Source organism: Ceratina calcarata, unplaced genomic scaffold (genome assembly GCF_001652005.2).
Source record: "Ceratina calcarata isolate Rehan_Ccalc_2016 unplaced genomic scaffold, ASM165200v1 scaffold162, whole genome shotgun sequence".
Classification (NCBI taxonomy): Eukaryota; Metazoa; Arthropoda; class Insecta; order Hymenoptera; family Apidae; genus Ceratina; species Ceratina calcarata.
Window position 1 is genome coordinate 451,139 of NW_017137498.1, and position 15,212 is coordinate 466,350.

The 15,212-nt window shown below is 39.2% G+C and overlaps 1 protein-coding gene across 3 annotated transcripts in view; it reads right to left on the reverse strand.

Annotated features, from left to right (window-relative positions):
• Fhos (Formin homology 2 domain containing) overlaps positions 1 to 15,212 on the reverse strand; it is a 179,948-nt gene that overhangs the window by 16,900 nt on the left and 147,836 nt on the right. For 2 of the 3 annotated variants that reach the window (XM_026819781.1, XM_026819783.1), the window contains exons 11-18: positions 12,802 to 12,960; positions 12,198 to 12,380; positions 10,573 to 10,692; positions 8,172 to 8,306; positions 7,422 to 7,564; positions 5,348 to 5,615; positions 4,820 to 4,943; positions 182 to 349 (exon numbers count right to left, since the gene is read on the reverse strand). In XM_026819781.1, coding sequence (XP_026675582.1) covers positions 182 to 349; positions 4,820 to 4,943; positions 5,348 to 5,615; positions 7,422 to 7,564; positions 8,172 to 8,306; positions 10,573 to 10,692; positions 12,198 to 12,380; positions 12,802 to 12,960 — 1,300 coding nt within the window. Of the gene's footprint in view, positions 1 to 181; positions 350 to 4,819; positions 4,944 to 5,347; positions 5,619 to 7,421; positions 7,565 to 8,171; positions 8,307 to 10,572; positions 10,693 to 12,197; positions 12,381 to 12,801; positions 12,961 to 15,212 lie in introns of all 3 variants that reach the window. The other variant, XM_026819782.1, reaches the window with a different exon arrangement.

The following is a 15,212-nucleotide window of genomic DNA, read 5'->3' on the forward strand; positions in this document are numbered from 1 at the left end:
GTATATACAATCATAGTAATGATTTCTTAATTTTTTTTACGCCTCGGAAGGAAGTCCTCGAAAAAATCGGTTCGTAAATTCGCCAAAACCGCGAAACCAATGATCGATTGTTGAATGTAAAAATCGACAGGTCATTGCGGAAGAGAGGAGGGCAGGTGCAGGGTGCGGGGATCACACTTACAAGACTTACGATCGGCGTGTCTGGTCCTCTTCCGCTCCCTCGGCGTCGTCCTCGTTGCCGGCGTCTTCGTCGCGGTCTTCACCAATGATTCCAGCAACTCATCGTCGCCATCGGTGAGGTTCCCGTTCGTATTTTCATCGCGAAGCAATGGACCCAACGAGGTGCGGCCTGAAACATGCGATTCTTTCATTCTTTACTAATCAATATTTTATAATGTATATTAGATTAGTGTGTATGAAACGTCGAGTCGTTTTGTGTCTCAAGTTACAATTATTAAGGGGACAAATATGTATTTATCCAATTTCATCTCATGGTCCACTGCTATGAATCGAATTTAGGATTAAATAATGTCAACGAGATTTATAGTAATTACAATGGTAAACATTGTTGCGTATTTAATTTTTATTCGATAGATATAAAAATAAAGAATAATTTATTACATTACATAATTGTTGTCAATATTATTACATTATATTATAATAAGTAGATGTTCTCCGATAATTTAATTACGAAGGCAGATGCTAGCTGAGGATAAAAATTAATTATAAAAACGACTTTTCTCTCTCATATATCATTTATAACAACAGCGACATGACAGTCAAGCGAATTGGGGATAGCGAAGAGGTTAAGCATTTTCCATCGTTTAACAATTCTCGGCAGGAATTTTCATTGAGGGGAGCGTATCGCGCAACGACGTTTACACAGGTTTCAGTCTGTCCGGGGTGAGGACTATTCTTCTTCCGTAGCAGCTCCTCTGTACTACGCCGCCTATGGTCCGCAAGGCAGAAACTTCGGAAACATCGAAAGCACGAAGAGTTCCTTTGAGAGGTTCTTTGAAACTCGGCTGAAAGAAGCCTTCACTGGTAGTCTTTCTGCCCTCTGTAAATCCGATACGACTAGATGGTACACGAGGAGAAGAAGAACCATGAAGAAGAAGAGGCACTAAGAATTTCGGTCGACTCGCGAAATGGAAAAGGCCAACTTTCGTGCGGTCAATCCACCTTAGGACACTAAATGTCTTCGACTTCTTTGCGAGAGGATTGAACAATTTTTATTTCCCGTTTTTTCCTGGGAAACTGTCCACCTCTTATATCTATCAGAACAGAATTCTAGCTAAAATGTCATTTGTTAATTCCAATCGTTTTAAATGAAATACTAGCATTCTGCTCTTTGATATTTGTATAACCATAATTAACCACAGGGAAGTGGAGAAAAAAAGATGGTAATAATTTACATGTCACAATAATTTCAATCAGCTTGAAGCATGTAAAGGTCATCATCTTGATCAATTTTCTGCCTATACATGATACCATCGCTCGGCTCTAGTTAGTTATAAAAACACCACTAAAAAATATATATGTAATTCAAGAAAAAAAGAAGATGAAAACTGTATTTCGTTGTATTCTAGGTTTTCATTTTCGCCAATCTCCACATAAATACTACTCCCTCTCAAGAAGACGTGGATATGAATGCAATAAGGCTGCAGGAGGATATCTAACCTGGATGGAATCCGCCGCGACAAATCGTGATCCCCGCCAAGGGAGGGGACACCGTGTGGTAGGTTTCACAGGGTGTCTCCAGGTGTTCGGAGGAGTTCGCCAGTTGTCTGCGTAGCGCGAAGCGACTTAGGGCGAAGCCTTTAGGTATTTTACGGGGAAGCATATACGGGAATAAAAGGAGGAAAAGTTATGATGACCGTGGTAATGCACGAGCGACGGGCAAGTTTACGAGCCGTAAAGGGGTGGTTTTGCCCTCCGCGGCTTTTATACCACGCGGTCCATAGTGAGAATAAAAATTCCAACGCCACTTTTACCAGAAGAAAGGGCATGAGTCCCTACAATCTCGCCTGAACTCTATTCGATAGCACTGATTTCCTTTTCATTATCTATCATTTTTGCGCCACGTTTTGCGCGTCACGATGATCCTTCATACTTAATTTCAGTGGGACAACTGTTACGATAAAATCACTGAGAGAAAGAGATTATACGTGCAATCGAGGTTTTTGTATTATATTTTTTGCCAGTGTTTTGTAAATTGGAATTTTGTTTGAGTAATTTTCATGTCTCGAATATTTTTAAATTCGGGATATTTAGACTTTCCTATGAGAAACGTACTATAATCCATACCGTACATATTGTTCCACCACGTATTTACGCAAAACAATGCATGAAACTTGTTTAAAATCCCGCAGAAAAATGTGATTTTAAAACTAGGAGACCAGTGGCAATAATAAAGCTTTTAATTTTGAAATCTCTCAAATCTGATTAAAATTGATGTTGGTTTCCACTTATACGTATATGCGTACAGAGTGAAACGCGTTTCACGATCTTAATTAACGTAATTAAGAGAATGTTAATTACCACTACATGTATGTACCACTTAAATTTCATGCATCCGTTGATACAATGAAATCGTAAAATCACTTTGGCCCACACTTTACTACTTGGTTACACATTTCGCGTATCTCTATGAATACTTCAGTTTGACGCGTTTTATCTGAATTATTTCACTTTGGGCTCGGTAAGTCAACCCATGATTCCTGTATAAAGTATCGCATTATTTAACAAAAGAATTTCATTATGCGGCGAATGCATTCCGAGCGCGTGCTTTGCGCGTGACTAATTAATCTTGATATTATTTCTACCACATAAATTCTACCAATTTTCACTTTTATCGCCACCGCTTGGCAAGGAGATGAAAATGTACTGGACTCAATGTATGCGACAAAAAATGTTGTACAGACGGCGCGGCGGCGGCGGTCCGACTTTAAACGAATAAAGTGACAGTAGTAAGTACCCGTATGTGGTCAGACGGGTAGCCGCACGGTGATATAATTAACAAAGTAAATTCTTGGGACCTGACTTTTGTTATTACACTAACGTGTGTACATCCATCTATGCTGATGTTTTTTATTTCATATTTTATTTATTCTAATAATTTTTAATTCAGTCTATTCCTTTTAAAATAGATAAACGCATGGTTGACATGTGTTATAGAATATAAATCAAAAAATTTGTATAATATTTCAGATATTTGAACAAAGTTTGAGTTTACATTATCACAATACCTATTGTATAATGTAGTATATATGTAGATATACATGGGAATATCCTTTCATAATCTTTTCAGAAGCAAGATTACGAAACTCGGAGGAGTATCGTAAGAAAAATTCAGCAGAAAGCTTTCTCAAGTCGGAAGGTCTCTGGGTGAAGGAGGAAAAAAAGCAGCGGCGAGACAAAAGCGCGAACCGCGAGAAAATATTGAACGAGGCCGAGGGAAAGATCCCTTCGCGGCGGGATTATCTTCTAAACACGATTCCCGCGTTTCACCCGGTTTAGCGTTCTGAAATCTCGATGTTGTTACTTTTCATTTATTTTCCCAGTAACACCGTCAAACGAGCCAGCCCTGTTGTACCCTCGAATCTGACCTCGGGATCGTTTGCTTAAGGTGAGCATTTATCTTAGGCTACGTTGCCGACTTAGAGCATTACGGAAATGAGGAGAAATTCGCGTACTTTGTCCTTATTCCTCGCAACCACCCTTTCAACGCGTTCACTTAGCCCTGCTCCTTTCGTCTCTGACCAACTAAGGCTTGGCAACACTTTAAAAACGTATTTATTTCCTATGCTATTTTTTTTAGGTTTAAAGGACAAGGGTATGTACATATATGTATGTATAAAGAAGTAGTGTAGTACGCCAAAGCCATATGTAATCAACATTGTAACAGACTTGTAAGAAATGAAGGCTTATTACATGACAGATGTATAAATGCTTTGCAAGCTTCCATATCGTATGGATAAAATGAGTGGCTTGTTTCAGATAACCAGACGGAAAAAGGTAAAAGAAGAAGAAGAATAGGGAAATGTAACAGCAGACGGGGATCCCTGTTTCTCGATCGCGGAACGAGCGACGATATTATTGCGTTTTATTGCTTCGTTCCATATTCCACGAGGTTTCGCGGGGCCAGACACCGGCGCGGCGTAATGTAGAAATATGAAACTTGTCGGCGGCAGGATATTAGAATGGCTCGATCAATGAACGATGCGGCAGTGCACGTAGAAAACGGATTTTGCGTTGCAAATTGCGTAGTCCATGATGAAACCCATTCGCGCCATTATGTTCCATGAGCAGGAAGTTACGAGCGGTGTTTTTTCATTTTTTCTGTTTTTTTTTTGGAGAACATCATTTTTCAGATTCTATTGTAGATTTGAAACAATACGTACGACTTTCATGAATATTCGTGGGAAATAAAAAGAATTTTGGAAATCGAATAAAAATACCGCAAATATACTAATCGTATTGGGTTGAGCCATGCAAGTGGTGTTTATTCAATTTGCTTGTGGCAATTGTTCAATTATAAATGTAATTGTTGCGAGAGATATTTAGTTTTTTGTCACTCGCTCATTTTCTACAATTTATACAATTTATACAATTTGTATCTATCGCGAGATAATGGCACTCAGTGGAAACAAGTCATCCGAAAGAGTAACTTTAATCCAAGTTGTGACTGTAAGTGTGATTAAAGATGCAGTGGGTAAAAAGGAAGACATCCGAGAGCCCAAGTTACTCGGCCGGGGAAAATGAACGGAACGTGGGGTAAAGAAACAAGTAAGAGTGTACAGAACGGAATGAAACTCACCATCCTTCCTCTGTCTCCTCCACGGTAAAGTGCCATGAATACTCTCAACGTCGGAGATATCGCTTCCAAGCAGTTGTCTGAGCTCCGCGTCTGCTCGATCCTCTTTCGTTCTGAATTTACCAACCTGTAACGATCAAAGGAGACATCGAATCCACGTGAACAGCTAGTCAAGGCAAAGAGACAGAGAGAGAACGAGAGAAGAGGGTGAAATCGCGCACGTTCGCGATGATATCGCGAGGACAGAAACGAAAATGGAGACAAGCGGGATATTAATGCAACGGTAGGCAAGAAAAGAAATTGATTCGACCCGCGGCAAAAAAGCAATTTATTCCCCCCTCACCGTAGCGCACCATAATGCTGTTCACGCTCCGATAACTGTATTTGATGAGAGAAGTGGGTCGGGCCCTTCTGAAAGATTTTCAACGGCCGTCGAAGAAAAATACGAGGTGGTCCACGGAGAAGGAGAAGAATAAGAAGAAGGGGAGAAGAGAAGGAAAGAGGAGAGGTGACTGGGTTGGCATAACTCACCTCCGTGATCATCTTTCCTCTGGTTTTATTTCGTTCGCGATGATTGGCTTTTTTCTCCAGCTGCTGTATCACCCGCTCCCGGGTGGTTCTGTACTCGAGCGCGAACTCGGACACGATCCGACAAAACTCGTTCGGCTTCGTGTCCTGCACCCTGTGCAACGGGATGCCCAGCCATAGGATGAACTTGTGGAATCGATTTATGATCCGCCTGTGCACGATGCCCAGCACGATTATCCTCTCCGCACACTCCGCCAGGAAGTCTGACATTCTGCTTCGACAAAAGAGAGCAGGAGAGAGACCGGGGATTAATGCCACTGGCCGGTGAAATAATTCTTTGAGAGGGTTCGCCTGATATTACCTTTTCCGCATTCGCGATATCGAGCCTCGGCTTTGTTTCGAGGGTGAAATACAGAGTTAGGGAAATTGTAATTAATCGTCGTTACCACAAATGCGGTCATGGAAATCTGGGTCGTCTCCCATTGGTAATATCATTCAACCTTCGTTATACGTATAATAATTTCGATTTGATTCTACTGCTACGAATTCATTTTTCTTATTTGATCTACTTTTTAGTAGTAACTAATTTTGCTGATTTGATAATTATATTTTTTTGTATTATATGTATAATTATATTTTTTATTAGTAAATCAATAAAAAAAGAGGCAATATAAAGTCCTAGTTGTAAGAATTCATCAGTACAAAAGATTACAGTCAGATTATGCGGAAAAAGAAGATTTACCCTTATTTAGATTTGCTCTAAATAATAAAAGCTAATTCATAAATCATACTGTTTGAACTAAGCGACGTTATTCTAAGACAATGATTTAATGCATGCTTGAAATTGCCAAATGCGAGCTCGAATTTACGATGTGTAAACGATCAGCTTATCCTACTGCGAACGAAGAATCACCGTGTCTGGACAGACGTCGAGTTCGCAAAAAGGCAATCATCGACTCTCATTTTTTACACGAAACATTTCCATTACGCTTCACGGTTCACAGAGGCACAAGGTCCGCGGACGATCGACGTTGAAACGAGTTTCAGGCAAAAACGAATTTACCCGAGCCGGCATTTAGGACGTCCCGTTACGCATGTAATTAATGCACGGACATGCGAACCGACATTAACCAGACGTTTCACCGTTAAACAAAATATCACCGCCTTATATACACGCGTGCAATAACATGAGGCACAACAGGATATGAAGCCACCAACTGCTACTTAACGCGCCTACGAGTGCGAGTTCCCTTGTTTCGCCGGTGTTGCAATTAAGAATACGAGATTCGCCGGCCTTTCAGACGTAAGAGTTGTTACCGCTGAGGACTACAAATATGGATTTAACGCGAAGCTACGAACGCAGGATGGTTTCGCGGTAAGAAACGAACATAACCGATGACGAACGTACAATAATTCTTGGTTTATTAGCAATCTACTGCAGTCTGCGGCTTTTAGTGTTGAACGATGTGTCTATTCGATTTCTGTTCTAGGAATAAAGTCCTCATCATCCTCTCGTTCTTATATCTACGTAAAAGTTTATTTCACTTCTGTCGTACTTTTCGCCGGTAAAAAGCTAAAGTTAATAATCTTAACTAAAGGTTAAGAAGAGAATGAGGAAAAATAGAAGAACGCTTACCCAACACAGTCGGCTGAGATAAGGGCAAGTCTCGTGGAAGGGAGGGAAGAATGAACAGATAAAGGCTACGAAAATCTACCGTGAAGTACGGAACGGGATAAGGTGAAATAAAATAAGAGAAAAAACAAAACGGGGGAAAGGTTAAAGGAAGACGAGCAGGGAGCAGGAGCACGGAAGAAAGAAATACGCTTTGGGTAATTAATGGTGGCGCCATTTGGAGCGACGCCAATTTCGCTCGAGGCGAAAAAAGTATGTCGCGAATTTATCGAACGTTGCGCGTCGGGTGGTACGAGGATTCTTACGAAATTTCTCAACGGAAACTTCGCCGGGAACCAAGTTTGCGGGGGTAAGCGTAAGTAGATATGGGCCGGGAGAACTTTTTGATCGAATCGCGCGTACATGGACGATGTATGACTACATGATTTCAGTGTTGGTACTTACTTGACTTTCATCATCGTCGAACCGTCATGCTTCGCAATCAACTTCAGGTGGTCCCACGACGCCTTGCATTCGCTTTCGAGCTTGCCGATGTTCGCTGCTAGCTCGTCAAAGTCGATTTTCGATGCCCGCGTTACCGCGCCAATCTGAAGAACATACTCGTAATTTCTTCGATTGCAGGTGACAAAAAATACAGTAAATTCACATATCAAACTAAATTGGGTATCCAAACAATTTCCTCGAGAAAATTTACAATTTAAAATAATTTCCGATTGAAGTATGATAATCCAACTAAAATGAGACTAAATTTTAAATTTAATTGAATTCCATATTCCATCAGTCACAATCATGCTCCTTTAATCAAAACAAATCAACTGTCTCGTGTAATTTAATTTTCCTACATCTGCGAAATCGTGAAACGAGTTGGTTATATTTCTTAATTGTGGTACTTAAAAGAGCTGTCACTACAGCAGAGTTTAGCCAACAATGAAACTGAATAAAGACGTAGGCCGGGTTTGTGGTAAAAGTCTATGAGAGCTGAGTCTAGACAATTTCACGGAGACAGGATCCATAATAGTCACCAAAGGCGTGGAATTTCATTCCACGAGTAGCTAAGAAAGTTGGGTGGTCTTCCACGATTTCGCAAATGCAGTCCCCCGATTATTCGGTCTTTCGCGAGCCGAGAGCGACCAAAGTTTTATCCGGTTCCTTCTGCGCGAAAGTAAGCCGCCACCATCTCACCCTCCGCCTCACCTCCGAATAGAGATCCGTGGAATCCGGAAACTTCTCCATCACCATGTGGCAAAGGTGATGAAGCAACGAGTGCTTGTGAACCGTATCCTTCACTTCAGGTACTTTGGCAAGGTATTCCAGTTGAAAGCCCTTCACCTGAAAAAGGCCACGATAGCGTTTCAGCGAACCGAGGTGACGCTTCCACGATGCCCAACTTCCACCGGTTTCGAAGCTTTCTGCACGACGCGACGCTTCTGGCCACTTTCGCGTGTAACGTGATTGCCGTGAAAACGCAGAATCGGAATCGATGCCGTCGCTTTTCAATCGCGACGAGAACGGAATATCCGATACCATCTCTGATTCTGCGTTCGTTTCAATGTTTCTCTTTCACTTTTCCAGCGTTTTGTTTCCCATTCTGATATGATTGAACCAATAAATGAAAGCAATTTGCTAAAATCTATTTTTCATTTGGTACTCGATACCTCAAACGAAATAAAATTTTTTCGTTCACGGTTTCCTTCTGACAATTGCTATTGCATTCTTTTATTCTTATGATACATATTTATTTGTTTATATTTGACTTCGTGTGATATTGTAAATTACATTTAATGTCTTCCTGTTCGCAATAATGAATAAAGGTGAACAATATTTAAGCATTCGTATCTCGCATAATAATTGAATTTATTATCGAACAGCTCGTTTATTCAACGAGGGTGTGTTGGGTTAACTAATTAAGCGAAAATAAAATCGTGGTATCGATTCGAGAGTGCTCGTGCTGTAAAGTTTAAAATACGAGTGTCGCCGCGTCGATGCCAGTGCGCGTTGGCTGGAAACTTGTTAGCACGATAATTAATTTACGATTTTTCGCTTCGAGAGTCAAAGTGTAACTAATCAATGCGAACGTTTGTTGACTTATTTATCGCCAAGTTGAAAGAGAATTTCCCGAATATCGAGAAAAGTACTCTGCGGCTGGTTGTAAAATTTTGAAACGTCGAAATGCAAAACTCCATTCGATGAAATTCGAGAGATATGTAACCATTAAAGATGAAATTCGATACGAATCGATATCAATTATCATGTGTAATATGACTTATTACTAAATGACTATTGAAAGATGTATATGAATTTATTGTAAGATAGAGCTCATCAATTATTTAAAAAAAGTCAAACTAACACCTGTCGAAATGTATAACAGAAGCAACGAGCAAACTATTAATCCGAAATAACAGTATTGACTCACCATGTATAAGTAATTTAACTATTTATATAAGAATTTTATTAATGCATATACAATACAAAAATATTTCACGCTAAATTTTGGATAAAATCAGAGATATTAATATATTAAAGAGAGAATAATTTTCTATGGCTTTATAATAATGTATTGTTGGAACAAGGACAAAGCGTTTGAGTTCGCGGAAGAAATTCTAATCGCTGACCATTTACTGTGAAACGCGAAGCTTGATACAGGAATAGGCAGCTTGACCACGCGACGACTTCGATAAACGAGCGTGTGATGTAAAAAGCCGCTCGCGAGCGTGCCGATAAGAAATGATTAGTCGTGCCGCTCTTAAAAGAACCAAAGCGGTAAATATTCACGTAGGAACGGAAACGAACGATGACGAACGAGAAGAAATGGTCGTCCTGCATTCAAGGTAAGAACTTAGAATCGTAAAGTATTCGGGGCACGAATATTCGTGCGAGTGCACCGTTTTTACATCTCGCATACATTTCGTTCATAAGTCATTGGACAATAAAAAAGAAAAATAGTACGTAATAATAGCAGTCGTGACATAAATTCAGCTTGAAATTTAATTATTATTAGCTCAATTAAAAGGAAAGCCAATTTTTTAAATTGGAATTCCTAAATTTCATTTTTTCCAATTAATCAGCTTGTATAAACAGAAAACTGTCTGGCAATTCATGAATAAAAGTGTATGTATATCGCGTATGCCCGGCACGAAAACGAACCGAGTGCTTAATTTCGCGTGGCCAGAAGCATCAATTATTTAAATAATTTCAGCAAACACATTGTAGTAAAAAAACTTCATCCATAAAAGGAACAAATACTGTCATATAAAATTTCTTTATTTCTTATACGAGAGATATGAATTTTGATGCAGGGACTTCGCAATAGGATAACGGTTTATTTCACTGTACATGCAGGCTATAATATTTTAGTTCACAAAAACCACGCTATTAACCAATAGCTTCTATATTAAAAAAACAAGGGAAAACGCAGTGGAAGTGGTTCAGAGTATTCAGGCTCGAAACTGGAAGCTCTTTTCGCGAATCATTGGGCAACTGTTACACGAAAATTATCGACGCCGATGGTATCGATTCTGCACGAATAGGCGCGGGCCTGTGCGACCCCGAACTGACGGATTAAGCGGATATCATTTGGCTGGCATTCAATACCTACCTCATTTCCGTTGAGGAATATCCCGATCGAAAGGAGCGTGCTCAGAATCCCGCGGAACGTTTTATTCACTCGGAGAGTCTCCATTCCCTGCTTCAAATCCATCAAAGGGTCCGCAATTTCCTGAAGTCACAAAGGTGGTTCACGATTATTTCTTTCCCTCGACAGCGGCAAGGGTTTCTTTCTCGCGGCTGGTTCGTTGTGCTCGTCTGCGGTTCCAAATCTCAAGCTTCTTGCATACTTTCTTCTAGCACTGCGTGACATGTGCTTGTTAAACTTTAAAGACGTGTCGTACTTATAGACGAAGATATTTTGTATGTAATATAAATGTATAATACATTACAAAACATTCCAATGGTAGAGAATAAGACGATCGATGATAAATTAGGAATATTTGATCAATCTTAATATTCCATAATTTCGCATATCACTTTTATAATTTTAATTTAATATCTCTGACGATCTTATATAATGCAAAGCATTACAAAAATGTTCGCTCATATAGAATTTCATCTAATACATGATAGAATTCCATGAAAGAAATATGTTATGAATAAAGGAATAAGAATAAAGAAATTACTTTGTTGAAAGGAACGATTTGGGAAGTGTCGAGTAAGGCTTAGCCGATTTAATGAGTAAGAAAATTCTCGTCTGGCGGCGGTCAAGGTGTCTCACGGCCAGCGATTTTCCAGGGAACTCAGCAACACACACGTCCGAGCGCTTATCGGAATTTCACCGTGTTCCCATCGCGAAGAAATCGCGCGATTATGCGGAGAACGTTTCCCTGGCGCGGCGCGACTTCCTTCCCAAGCATACCTCACGTTTTTGCCCGTCGCGGTGTCTCGCGACCATCTCCGCGGAATTCGAGACGAAATTCGTGAGAAATAACGGGCCGATTCAAACACTGTTACGCGTGTATATGTATATATGTTATACACATGTATTCGACAAAACTTATGAAATAGCATTTGCATTTGAAACGTCGTGAAATTCTGTGATTTCATTCGGTAAGAAACCAATAATCGAGTGATTTTTAGTCCAAATATTTTATCATTGTTTATTAATCATTATTATTAAGTCGTAGCATTTTCTAATGCTGTTAGTACGTTAATAAACTTCTAAAATCTTTTATATTTGTTCTCTGATTATTTCATGAAATCTCCATTCAATTTTATATTTATGTAACTACACCCATGGGTTCAATAAACAATTGTAAAAAATTAGACAGAAACAAGTTCAAATTAAAGGCTTCTAAGTTTTCTTCGAAGATAACAAGCGTTTTGTTATATTAGAATTATATTGATTCTATACAGGGTGAGTCAATAAGAACTATTTTATATAAATTAAGTCAATGTTTATTCATAGTCGATCGTTTTCATTTTGTCGAAGTATTCATTTTGATCTGGCATCGAAAATCAGAATAAATACAAAAATGCATTTATTCAATAATTCTATCAAATAAAAGATTAATGTAAAGCGTTTACCACTAAAATGTGAAAACTACAAATTATTTCATATGACTATTCTCATCGAGTCATCCTGTTTAACAATTTCTCTACAGATTTAGATCTTTGGTCAAACTGACGAATCAACAAACCACACTGCGCGTCGATGAGTGTTCAACTCACCTTTTCCGAATTCTCGAAGTCCAGCTTGAACGCCCAAAGTTTCAGCCTCGCGGGTAATTCCGAGATCGAGGCCAAAGTGAGAAGAAACTGCTCGGCCGATCCTAAAGGTAGGTCAGGATTGGCGGCCTGCGCCTCTTGTATCCTGGATCTCTCCTCCTCGGTCGGCAGCATTGTCAATAATTTCTGTCGCAAACAGGAACGGGACCAGGGAACGGGTAGGAAAAATCGGATGAACGAAGAACAAGAACAGAAATCAATCGAAAATTAGAGAAATGAGGAAAAATGTTGAAAACAGGTCAGTAGATTTCCGTTTCAACTGAAGTGGGATTACCGTAAACCAAAGCTCGTTACTTATGCAATCATACTTTTTAAACGAAGTTAGGGGAACATTTCGTTTGGGGATTAGATTAAGAAATCCATGGAAATATATCTGAATTTTTTCTATCTCATTGGAACGATGATACTTTTTGTTATAAATGGTAATCAAATCACTAAATCAATCGTTACACTTTATAATGATTGAAATCAATGTCGCACTGTTGAATTATAGACGAATATAATGCATGAAATGTATGAAACATTAAAAGTGATCGCTCAATCTTACCTCGATACCCTCTCTGTTCATGATGGTCGCGTCCATCTTCAAAATAGCCGTTTTGATCGACCTCGGTGGTGGCAGCTTGGTCATCCCGATATTGATGGCGTTCGATCGTTTATGGTCCAGCACGATGATCTCTTTATTCTTGTTCATCTCTTGCTGTTTCTACTCGACGAGAGAAGACAATTACTTAATAAACATCTTAAATAAAAATCTTGATCGAGACGACTTAAAAGGCGTTCGCTCGTCACAATCGATCACTCAAAATTGTTTAATTCAACGTGGATACCGTGCACGAGAGTTTGATGAAAACGAGAACAACAAAATTAAACACAATTTGCCTACTGTAAACTATATAAATTAACAATAAAAAGTACAGACCAAATGTTTGTTCGTAACAAGAAAGTGGGGGGAAATAGAGATGAAAATGCGATTAGAACATATTTGGTCTGCTCGTGAATCAATCGATGAAATATACGAAAAAGAAGGAAAAAAAATGTTGGCATCGCGTCGTCGGTGGAAACGGATTTAGTAAAACGAGTTGAGAGCAAACAACGGGTTATGATGTCGTGGTGCAAATAACGCGGAAGGGTTGACAAAAGAAGCCTAATAGGTATGGCAGCAGAGAAAAAGAGAAATTGGAAAGAGCGTTGTAATTAGCGCGGAGTAAGCGACCGGGCTGGGATTGATCACTGGAAACACTTTTACAAGGATGACTAATTAGTGATTAACGATCTGCGTGTAATTAAAGCGCGAATAAACTCAATGAACAATTTCATTACGGTCGTCTAGTGATATTAATAGAATAAATATATTTACATTTCCTGTTAATTAGTCGCAAGCGTGAATTCATAAATACGTAACAGAGAAAAAGCGGAGCGGGGAGAAAATAAAACGAGGCAAGCAATAAAGTCGGAGTTAACGCAAATCGACGTTAAGTGAAGAGTTAAGAAATTAGGACTCACCTCCTGTAAAATTCCAGCATGCCATTTCGTTCATTTTTCGTGCGAGCACCAAGAATATTGCAAATAATACAAGAAAACATTAGTCGTATTGCATTAAACCACCATCGCCACCACCCGACTATTGTTCCGCGGAAGTAGTATTATGATTTTGATTACGTTGTACGCGATCGTTATTGTGAGATTTGTCATTGCTCCTTGCGAACGGCATTAATTTATGATTTGTTATTGTTAAAATTACTTCTTTAGACCGACTCACGAATCCGCGTGTAATACACCAAAGTCGTAATCATTCGTGATTGTGTATGATCGTCTCGTGAAATCATTGCTTTCTTCCGTGACGTATTACGAAAGTAGTAAAAGTATACACTATAACCAAACGTGCAAAATCTGTCGACAAATGTTAGAAAAATCACGAGAACGTCGTAAGTCCTTAAAACCATCGAGCTTCATTAAGTTTAAAGACAACGAAGAAGAGAGTGAAGATCAACAACCCCTGTTAACCGAGTCATGAAGACTTTCGTCTTCCCTCGATTTTCAATCATTTTCCTTTTTCCACCTAAGCTCTCGATATCCCAAAAATTCTTTTCGATTCACATCTTCTCTTCAAATTTTCGTTTCTCCCGCAATCTGACATAACTCGAGTCCTTACCCAGTATTAATTATTCTTCGCGAGAGCTGGATGTAAAACTTCAAAGGTAATGAGTTAAGTAAAGAAGCTAAACAGGCACAATGGAATAGCATGGATGAGAGAAAGGAAAGGGTTGAGTGAATATGTTTAAAGAAAGAACATACTTTGACATATATGTATGTATGTAATATGTATAATACACATATTATGACTTATATGTGATTTTTACTATGTATGGATACGTATATGAATACAGACAAGTATCATCATAATGATTTATTCCAATTTTTCAATTGAAGTAATTCATAATGATTATCAATTTAGAATTACAATATTAAATTTTGTGATAAGTACGAAACATTTGGAAGTGCGGGCGAGATTTATATACAAAACTTATGCGACTCGTGGCTTGGAATATAAAAACGTGAATTCGGGTCGAAGTCGATAAAAGCAGCGCGTGGCAATTAGCGGCAGCAAGCCCCAGATTCGCGCGGAATCTCCAACGCTGATCGCTCGAAAGAATTTCCAATCGGCTTTCGCAGTGGTGGCAGCCGGGTCAAGGGAAAGCGTGCTCGAGATACGGCAAGCTGTTATTATCGACAAGAAATTAAATGTACCACCAACACACATCTGTGACCGAAAACGTGATTCGATGTCCGTGATCATCGTCGCTTTGCTTGGAAATGATATTAGAATCGAGAAAATCGTGCAAAATATTTGGAGATCCCTTCTGTGTTCGATCTGAAGAACATAAAACTACTTAAAAATACTAAATTGGTTTATATGAATTATTTAGAAATATTATAAGCAGAAGAGAACGTTTT